The following is an 11,042-nucleotide window of genomic DNA, read 5'->3' on the forward strand; positions in this document are numbered from 1 at the left end:
GGATCTGTAGTGATGCCTCTAGCGCTACAATGCAGTGCCTTAAACCGCTGCGCCACTCAGGAGTGTTTGGTTTTCACCAGGCATAAATGGGACCCATGTCATCCAAAAAGTGATACTTTTGACTCATCTGTCCATAGAACATTCTTCCAAGAGTCTTAATGATCATCCAGGTGCTTCCAGGTGATTTTTTTAGCAAACTTGAGTCAACGTTTTGGACGAGATGGGTTCCATTATGTCTGGCGAAAACCAAACAGCGATGTGAGAGACTGATCAGCAACTACAGGAAGCATATGGTTATAGTCATTGTAGCTAAAGGTGGCACAGACAGTTATTGTGTGTAAGAGGGCAATTACTTTTTCACCCAATGGAATTGGGTGTTGTATGACTTTGTTAATTAAATAAATATTTATTTGATAATAATATTTTTTTGTTGTTGTTTGTAAACTCAGGTTCCCTTTATCTAATATTAGGTTTTGGTTGAAGATCTGATAACATTCAGTATAATAAACTATGCAAAAATAGAGAAATAAATCAGAAAGGGGGCAAATACTTTTTCACCGTAGTGTATGTGCCGACTACGCCTATGTGTAGAATAATTGCACAGCATGTAATGTGTGTATAATGCCTCACTATTGCATGCTTTACCATTTGAAATGAATGTAGGCCTAATCTTAGTGTGCTCTGTTGTCCTCACCAGGTGATTGCTGTGGTAATGGACACCTTTACAGATGTGGACATCTTCGCTGATATTCTGGATGCTGCCATGCGAAATGTTGCAGTGTATATCATTCTGGATGAACAGAATGCACACCACTTTACTACCATGGCTTCCAACTGCCGGGTCAATCTGGAGAGCATACAAGTGAGTCTATGAAGTGGTGTAATATCTTGAATATATGTGCTGGAGTTTTTCAATTAAGACACGTTTATAATTTTGTCTTTGATACTTGATGGATTTTAGGGCATTTTCCCTTATAAGGCTTTCCTCTGGAAGTTCATATTCAGTAAGGAACTTAAACGGAAAGGAAACTAGAGGTCAAAAAGTTGGACCCGTACCAAAATGGACCTGGGCTGTCCCATCCAGACCCGATATGCATAAATACATTTTTTAAATATAGATACCCATTCTGAACGGACCCGAAGACAACTAGACCCGTTCCGTATAAACCTGGTCGAATCCAGACCCGGTCCGATCAGCAGTAAAGCAGCAGAAAAGTCATTTTTTAAAGCTCTTAGGGATCGGATCCCGCTAGAGGGTTCAAATTCGGCAACACCGTTGTAATTGCAGAGCGCCAAATTCCCCCCAAAAATCGTAATATTAAACATTCATGGAAATACAAGTGTCTTACATCATTCAAAAGCTTAGGTTCTTGGTAATCGAACTGCGTTGTCCGATTTACAATAGGCTTTACGGCGAAAGCATAGCATTCCATTATCTGAGGACAGCGCCCCACATCAACATATTTTTCAAACCAGCACAGGCGTCACAAAATTCACGAATAGCGATAAAATAAATCACTTACCTTTGAAGATCGTCCTCTGTTTGCAATCCGAAGGGTCCCAGCTACACAATGAATGGTCGTTGTGTTAGATAAAGTCCTTCTTTAACTCCAAAAAAGTCTGTTTAGTTGGCGCCATTGATTTCAGTAATCCACTTGTTCAACATGCAGACAAATGAATCCAAAAAGTTACCGGTAAAGTTCGTCCAAACAAGTCAAACAATGTTTCTCATTAACCTCTATGGGACCGGCGAGACGAATTCGTCCCACCTACGTAACAGCCAGTGCAATCCTGTGGCGCGATTTTTAAAACAATTGAAATGCTATTACTTCAATTTCTCAAACATATGACTATTTTACAGCTATTTAAAGACAAGACTCTCGTTAATCTAACCACACTGTCCGATTTCAAAAAGGCTTTACAACGAAAGCAAAACATTAGATTATGTCAGCAGAGTACCCAGCCAGAAATAATCAGACACCCATTTTTCAAGCTAGCATATAATGTCACAAAAACCTAAACCACAGCTAAATGCAGCACTAACCTTTTATGATCTTCATCAGATGACATACCTAGGACATTATGTTATACAATACATGCATGTCTGTTCAATCAAGTTCATATTTATATCAAAAACCAGCTTTTTACATTAGCATGTGACGTTCAGAAAAAGCATACCCTCCGCAAACTTCCGGGGAATTTACTAACAATTTTCTAAATTACTCACGATAAACATTCACAAAAAGCATAACAATTATTTTAAGAATTATAGATACATTACTCCTCTATGCACTCGATATGTCCGATTTTAAAATAGCTTTTCGGATGAAGCACATTTTGCAATATTCTAAGTACATAGCCCAGCCATCACGGGCTAGCTATTTAGACACCCGGCAAGATTAGCCTTCACCAAAATCACATTTCCTATAAGAAAAATGGTCTTACCTTTCCTGTTCTTCGTCAGAATGCACTCCCAGGACTTCTACTTCAATAACAAATGTAGGTTTGGTCCCAAATAATCCATCGTTATATCCAAACAGCGGCGTTTTGTTCGTGCGTTCTAGACACTATCAGAATGCTAAATCACGGTCGTGCGCATGGCGCAGAACGTGACAAAAAAATTCTAAATATTCCATTACCGTACTTCGAAGCATGTCAACCGCTGTTTAAAATCAATTTTTATGCAATTTATCTCGTAGAAAAGCGATAATTTTCCGACCGGGAATCTGCAATTAGCTAAACAGCCGAATGAAAATACTCCACGGGGGCGAATCGCGCACGCGCCTAATTCTATTGTCCCCTGATGGGACACTTGGAAAAGGAGATAATGTGTTTCAGCCTGAGGCTGCCTCGTCATCGTTCAGGTTTTTCCCGGGTTCTGAGAGCCTATTGGAGCCCTAGGAATTGTCACGTTACAGCTAAGATCCTGACTCTTCAATAAACAGAAGCAAGAACAACAACACCTTGTCAGACAGGGTACTTCCTGCATGAAACCTTCTCAGGTTTTTGCCTGCCATAGGAGTTCTGTTATACTCACAGACACCATTCAAACAGTTTTAGAAACTTTAGGGTGTTTTCTATCCAAACCTGAACAATAATATGCATATTCTATCTTCTGAGTTGGTGTAGGAGGCAGTTAAAAATGGGCACATATTTTTTCCAAAATTCTCAATGCTGCCCCCTAGCCCTTAGAGGTTTATCCTTAGGTACTCTAATATCTAAATAAATGATCATATTTAATACGGAGATTAGTATGTTCAATAGGGAAGATAAATAACGAAGAGCGCGCCCTCATTCCCGCGCGCCACAAGAATACTTTCCTAATGAGCGTCACCTTGGATAAACTACAACCACTTGTTAGTTTTTCAAGAAACAAGCCTGAAACCTTGTATAAAGACTGTTGACATCTAGTGGAAGCCATAGGTACTGCAATCTGGGAGCTATTTATTTGTATATCCCATAGGGTTCCATTGAAAAGGCCTGTGAAATTTTTTTTACGGATGGATTTTCCTCGGCTTTTCGCCTGCCATATCAGTTCTGTTATACTCACATACATTATTTTAACCGTTTTAGAAACTTCAAAGTGTTTTTTATCCAATTCCACCAATTATATGCATATCCTAGCTTCTGGGCCTGAGTAACAGGCAGTTTACCTTGGGCACGTCAGACAGGCGGAAATTCAGGAAACTGCCCCCTAGCCCTAAGAAGTTTTTTAAGCTCCTTTATTAACCAGAGCTGATAAAGCATGAGAAAAGGGAGAGAGGTGCAGGGGAGGGGCTGTACTGTGAGCGAGTGACACTGGAAGCAGGGAGAGACAAGAGACAGCAACCAACCAAGTCGACTTGTGCTATAGTAGATTAATAGCTTCAATAGCTTGGTTATTTATCATCAAATATGATTACATAGTACCTGTCTTGACTGCATCAAACCGGGAGAAGCTAGCTAACGTTAGCTAGCTAGGCTAATTGAGCCTGTAGTGCATGTGCTTTCTCATCCTACAGTTACAAATAACAACAACTCCACTCAGAATATTAAGAAGCAGTCTACCTGTTGGCTCTTGGTCATTGTAGCCTATTCTTCTTTAACTTTTAATTCTGTAATTTTAATTCCATCTTCCATTGATTAGATATCTCCTAACTTTTGCGAAACATGGAGGCTCTATGACTGTGGCATTTTGCCGTTTTGATGACTTATGATTGGCCAACAACAAGCGCCATGCACCATGCTCCACTCTCTTGAAAAGCAAGAGCAGCAGTATGAGTGATTAAAAAAAAATATCTCTCTCGACTGTTGCATTCGGATCTGTGCGGGCCCTTCCAGACAAGTCAGTTAAAATTGCACATACCTGAGACCCGTGGCAATCATATCAGATCCGACCCAGACCCGTGACATTATTTATAATTCTGGATCCGGACCCGCTCGGGTCCCAGATCGTGTCTTGGGCATTCGGGTACTTGTGGATCCGTGAAGACCAATAAAGGAAACCTGTAGGCTTGGGATATGAATAGCTCTTCCTCTCAACCGTGAATATGAAGACCCACTGGCTCCTCCCTCATTTGTTCCCATTCAATGAACAACAACTACTCAAAGTCAATCATTATTCATGTGGAACCAATTCAGTTCTTTTTGGAGAACATCTAATGAGAACATCATGTTTTTATCTTGCAGTTCATGCGTGTCAGAACTGTGTCAGGCATCACCTATCGCTGTCGCTCTGGAAAGTCCTTCAAGGGTCAGATGCTGGATCGCTTCTTGCTGACAGACTGCAGGGCTGTCCTGAGTGGAAACTATAGGTGAGGGTTCAAAAATGAAGAACGTGGTATAAAGTGTTTTAAAATTGTACAAATGTTGCATGATTTCTCAAGCAGACCTGACATTAGTAATGTGGATTTAAGAAACTGTACATTAAGTTTATCTTACACCTGTGTAGTAACATTATTGTTGCATTGTAATTTAGCAATTGCTTTGCATTTGCATAGTAAGGGAGTTAAGAGTTCCTTATTCCATTGTAATATGTATATTTTGCTACATTATGCTGTGTAATGAAATTCCATGAATCTCTCTGCCCACAGCTTCATGTGGTCTTTTGAGAAGATTCACCGTTGCATGGCTCACCTCTTTCTTGGACAGCTTGTGACTACTTTTGATGAGGAGTTCCGGATCCTGTTTGCACAGTCCCAACCTTTGGTACCTGAAAATGTCCTTGTTCCAGTGCCAGACTACAGCAGTTTATCTGACAGCCAATACAGCACTGATAGGCCACCATTGTTCAGAGATCCCAGAAAGTTCCTGCCCATAGAGAGCTCTCGTCCTAAAGAATGGGCTAGACATTCCTTTGATGATCAGAAAAGAATGCCCCCTGGAAGGCACGAGCACATCCACAGGTCACTAGATCAGGGTTCACTTGATATGTACAGAAACAAGTACTCCTCACAGCAATTTAGAATAGAGCAGCAGTATTTTATGGAACAAGGTCACCCTATGATGCAGTCGAACACAATGGATTTTGCTGGCTCTAAAAGGCCCAGTTATGCAGAGGGCACTTATGCCAGACACTCCTCCTCTCAATTCATGCAGCACCAAGCCAACTTTGAGGAGGGTATGGCAACCCAGAGCAGGAAGATACATAGGGAACAGCATCACTACCAGAGAACAGGGCCAGAGCCTGGTTATGGTAGCTACGATCAATTCAGGGACCAAAGGTACCCTCCAATGGATCAGTATTCTGAGTCTGGGTACCCACATGGAATAGAGATAGAGCCACCAGACAACTATGACCCTGTAGTGAATTATTTATCGTTATCGAAACTTGCTGTGGAGATGGGACATGGCTCAGACAAATTATCACATCCAGGAGAGGGTCCCTTTTGTCATTCAAACGCAAAAAGACTGAGCGTGGGCCATCCTTATGCCTGTCAGACCTCCCCAACACAACAAAACCCGTCTGAACAGAAGCAGTTTTTTGTTGGGTCTGGTTCGGACCGTAAAACACAGAATCCCAGTGCAAAGCAGGGGATGCGAGATTGGAGGATCAGCTCATACCTCAGTGCATATGATGATGCTGGAGAAGAAGACATTTCACAGCCTTTTGGAAATGACCCCTTTGAAGAGCCCCTTAATCCCTCACAAGGAATAATATTTGCTCCACTGGTATCAGATCCCGAGTTTAATGCCAAAGAGTTACCCAAGATTGCAGGGCTCAGGTTAAAGACCACACGCCCAGAACATTCAAGAACACCAGATATTATTGTTAGCATGGCTACAGATGAAGGCGACAAATCAGAGGACATGGAGGTAAAAGAGCCCAAAAGAGAAGAGTCATTCCGTAGGAGGATCAACCCTGCTATCCAAAGGACCTCAAGGCTAAGATCCTCACTAATCTTCAGCTCACAACTAGAACAGCATATCTCTCAAGAACTGAACCTTACCTCAGGCCAACATTGCGAGGAAACTGCCAACGAGGAAGATGACCAATCTAGATTATCCTTGACCGCTCAGATTTTGGGAAAACGAAGATCCATAACAAGAGAACATTTTGAATGGAGATGTAATAAGCCAGCAACAGTTGATAAGTCAACCATAGAGTCTTTGAAATCTGAGGACATCACTACTGATGCCAGTGATAAGGAATTGCAAAATAATCCTCCTGTGGGCACCGACATGGCCACTTCAAAGGAACAACCTAAACCTGACCATGAAGAAGAAAGCAAAACGGTACAATGTGCACATCCATCCAAATCTGCTCAAATTGAGCAACCCAAAACCATACAAACAGCACACCTGCCATCTTCATTGAGCAATACATTCTATACAGATATGAATGATCCAGACAGTAGGTTCAAGTTTTTTAAAGCGTTGGCTGCCAAACGAAAAGCTGCAAAGGCTTCAGAGTCTGAGAGCAGCGCTGAAAAAGCTCCTCTAAATCCAGTGACTCCATTTGACTTGAAAACAAAGGACCCAGTCACAAGTGTAGAACCTACTCTTCCAGTGGCTCCACTAAATCCAGCAGATACTTCCACCAAAAAGCCATCTACATCAACAGAGGGACCTCTTAAACCAGAAGATACATCAAACAAAAAGACAGAAACATCAACAGAGGCCCTACTTAATCCAGCAGATACTTCAACCAAAAAGCCAGCAACATCAACAGAGACCCCACCTAATCCAGCAGACACTTCCACCAAAAAGCCATCTACATCAACAGAGGGACCTCTTAAACCAGAAGATACATCAAACAAAAAGACAGAAACATCAACAGAGGCCCTACTTAATCCAGCAGATACTTCAACCAAAAAGCCAGCAACATCAACAGAGACCCCACCTAATCCAGCAGACATTTCCACCAAAAAGCCAGCTACATCAACACAGGCCTCTTCAGAAACACTGGAGACCTCACCAGTCTCACAGGAGAACAAAACATCCATGGCAACACATGGCTCATTACATCTTGATGTCAAAGACAAGGCTTCTAAAAATAAAGAACAGGAAGAACTTAATCTTTCCAAAAGTGACTCCAAATCATTCCTCGGGCGTAGATTATCTTGTGACGATGGGCTACTTAGAGTCTCTACGGATGCTGAGAAGATTGAGCTGAAGAACAGTCAGAACCAAAGTGTGTCTGAAGTTAACCCTAGAGATACAAGTGCATTTCTTGAGCACACCTCAAAAGAGCGTAGCTTTAACATCGCTCCAAAGGAGTTTAGTTTATATAAACTATCACCAAAGGAACCAAAGTGCTCAAATCCTGCTTCAAAGGAGCTGAGCCCATCTCTTCCACTCACCCTAACAGAAGTTAGCTCGTCGTTATCTCCGACATCAACGAGTTTCAGTTTAACTAATCTCACTTCATTTAAACATGCAGCAAAAGATTTCAGCTCAGCCCTTACCCCCACCCTTAATGAGTCCAGTTCATCTAACCCCCCGTCAAAGCAACAATTACTATCCTCTAAACCAGTCACAGTAGAGTCCAACAAACCTCTGAGCCCCACCCAATCCGAATCAAGTGTCTCTTCTCATCCCATTCCATCAAAATCCAGCACCTCCGCTCATACCATCCCATTGCAATCAAGTCCCCCCATTATTCCTGGTCTAGTTGAACCAGTTGTGTCTCCCAAGCCTGACAAAACTGATTCCAAGGAATCTCTTAGCCCTACCCCAATGCAATCTTGCTCATCCTCAATCCCTGCAACAGATCTTAGCCTTCTGCCAAGCTCTACCCAAACAAAATCCAGTTCCTTACCTACATCCACCTTAGTTGGGTCCACTTCATCAACACCAATAGACTCTAACATCTCTCCCAATCCCTCCACAAAGGAGTCATTGTTTACAATTGCCACAACTGAGTTGAAGTCACCCTCTCCAAAGACCAACCCAATAAAACCCTACTCCTCTCCTAGTCCTGGCCAAGATGAGTTTGTTTTATCCCCCAAACCCTCCAAAACAGCATCCAACTCCTCTCCAAAGCCCACCACAGCAGAGTTTAATGACTCTCCCAACTCCTCACTTCCATCGACAAAGCATGTCACGGAACAAACCAACAAATCTCCCATCCTAACACCAACACAATCTACTTCTTCTTCCAATCCAACAAGAGAACCCAACCCTCTTCCTAACAACACCCCAACGGAACCAGGTGCATCTCCTGACCCCACCCCAACAGATTCCAGTGCATTTTCTAACCCTACCCAAACAAAATCACATTCCTCCCCTATGTCTGCATCAGGTGGATCAGTTTTGTGCCCCATGTCTGGCCAAACAAAATCTATCACTTCTCCAAACATCACACCAACAGAATATTGTTCCTCTCCTAATCATACCCCAACTGAGTCTACCTCACCATTCAACCCTGTCCTTGTAGAATCCAGCCCATCAAGTAACTCAAACCCAACTCATTCTACTGCCTCTCATGACACTGTCCCAGCTTCATCTGTCATTGTGGATAACAGTAAGAAGGGCAAACTAAGTAACCTTATCAAAGAGCAAAAATCTGGAAGTTCTCCTGCCGCTAAAGGTGACAAGAAAGCAGGTGATGCTGAGACAATGAGCAAAAGTGCTCCTGGAGAATCCGCCTCCCATGGACCTCAGAGTCCTGATGAAACCAAAGAGAATGATAGCACTATGAAACCAGACAGCCCTACAGATCAAACTAATCCCATATCACCCCCAGTGAAGCAAGCTAAAGTAAGCCAGTCCCACTACCATTTATCTACTGTCAATGTACTCTCAAGCAGCAACCTAAGAGATGACACAAAGCTCCTTTTAGGGCAGATTTCCGCTAACAGCCAGAGCCGGACAGAACTCACTACAGAATCTGCTGTCACTGATGATGCCAAACAGGATGAGGCTGACCGGGGTGTTAGTGGTAAGGACGAAGCATCAGCCCAAGGACAGAGCAGAGGCCCGACTAGAACTTCTCAGGAGCGGGAGAAGCTACTTCAGAGAATCGAGAGCATGCGGAAGGAGAGGAAGGTATACAGCCGCTTTGAGGTAAAGTACCATACTGTATCAAAAGGCCAGTAGCAATTTACAAAATACAATTTTAAGGTACCGATTGTACCCAAGGTACCCACTGTATTGTGTTTTCACTCACACTTGCTTTCCTTCATGTGAGCTCATGTTTTCTGTTTATTATTCTGTATTTTGATAGATGGCGCCTTAACCAGGGATCGGAAGGATGAGTGAGTATGGAGAAAGACCATCGCTAATTCTCCTCTAAAACTTGTCCTTTAACTATGTCCATTCCCCAAAAGTCTAAAACCACAGGTCGGAGAGGCACAGCTAGCTAACCAACAGAGAGGTATTATTCTCAGGTTTCTATATTAGAGTGTTCCTCTGAATGGACTGTCTGCATGTAAATGATTAAGGTTTATGGGAACATGAACAGAAGTTTGTCTAAGTTGACTAAGTTTACCAACATGGACTACTGTATAAGTAAACAGACTCTACAGTGTGGACAATGGACTACTGCTATCTACAAGGTGGGACTGAAACATGCAATCTCATCAGATAAATACACAACTAAATGTGCAATTTATTTGAAAAGTATTGTGTTCATAGACACATAGGCATTGTTGACTGTATGGGTCAAGTGCAATGTAATATCTGTTAGTCTCATGGCTGTTTAATTATTATCTGTTTGAGGATCTGTTTTATATACTAACAGACATTTCAAAATACTAAAATTAGAATCACCATTAATCATCATAGAAAATGTAATCATCATAAACAGTGCAAGTATAGCTTTCAAGTAGTTAATGGACCACTTTCTTCATTTCAGTAGGTTAGTAGGTGTAACAAATCAGGATGACAATGTGCTAGATAAACCAAATGCAAATAACTGCCAAAATAATGTAAACACATATGTAAATGAGGGATACAAAGTATATTGAAGGCATGTGCTTCCACACAGGTGTGGTTCCTGAATTAATTAAGCAATTAACATCATGCTTTGGGGTCATGTATAAAACTGCTGGGGCGGCCATTATTTTGGATACTATTGTTATACACCCATAGGATGACAATGCCCCCGTCCGCAGGGCACAAGTGGTTACTGAATGGTTTGATGAGCATGAAAACGATGTAAACCATATGCCATGTTTGCCTCAGTCACCAGATCTCAACCCAATTGAACACTTCTGGGAGATTCTGGAGTGGCGCCTGAGACAGCGTTTTCCACCACCATCAACAAAACACAAATGATGGAATTTCTCGTGGAAGAATGGTGTTGCATCCCTCCAATAGAGTTCCAGACACTTGCAGAATCTGTGCCAAGGTGCATTGAAGCTGTTCATGGTGGCCCAACACCCTATTAAGAAACATTATGTTGGTGATTATTTTTGGCAGTTACCTGTGTATGCATGAATAATCATGTGTATTTGCACTAAAATGTTAATGCCATGGGACATTGCTATCTCCAGTTTGGACTTTCGAAAGTATGTGGACACCTGGTCGTCGAAAATCTCATTCCAAAATCATGGGAAATAGTATGGAGTCGGTCCCTCCTTTGCTGCTCTCAGTCGGCGTTCCAATTCATCCCAAAGGTG

The 11,042-nt window shown here is 42.1% G+C and overlaps 1 protein-coding gene across 4 annotated transcripts in view; it reads left to right on the top strand.

Moving 5' to 3' along the window:
• Positions 1-10,031, top strand: part of LOC115152996 (protein FAM83H) — a 30,780-nt gene extending 20,749 nt beyond the window's left edge. For 3 of the 4 annotated variants that reach the window (XM_029697973.1, XM_029697976.1, XM_029697974.1), the window contains 4 exons: positions 698-862; positions 4,669-4,793; positions 5,073-9,486; positions 9,647-10,031. In XM_029697973.1, the coding sequence (XP_029553833.1) occupies positions 698-862; positions 4,669-4,793; positions 5,073-9,486; positions 9,647-9,658 (4,716 nt within the window). In that variant the 3' untranslated portion in view covers positions 9,659-10,031. The remainder of the gene's footprint in view (positions 1-697; positions 863-4,668; positions 4,794-5,072; positions 9,487-9,646) is intronic. The other variant, XM_029697975.1, reaches the window with a different exon arrangement.
• The last annotated feature ends 1,011 nt before the right edge of the window (positions 10,032-11,042 follow it).

Source organism: Salmo trutta, chromosome 18 (genome assembly GCF_901001165.1).
Source record: "Salmo trutta chromosome 18, fSalTru1.1, whole genome shotgun sequence".
NCBI classification, from domain to species: Eukaryota; Metazoa; Chordata; class Actinopteri; order Salmoniformes; family Salmonidae; genus Salmo; species Salmo trutta.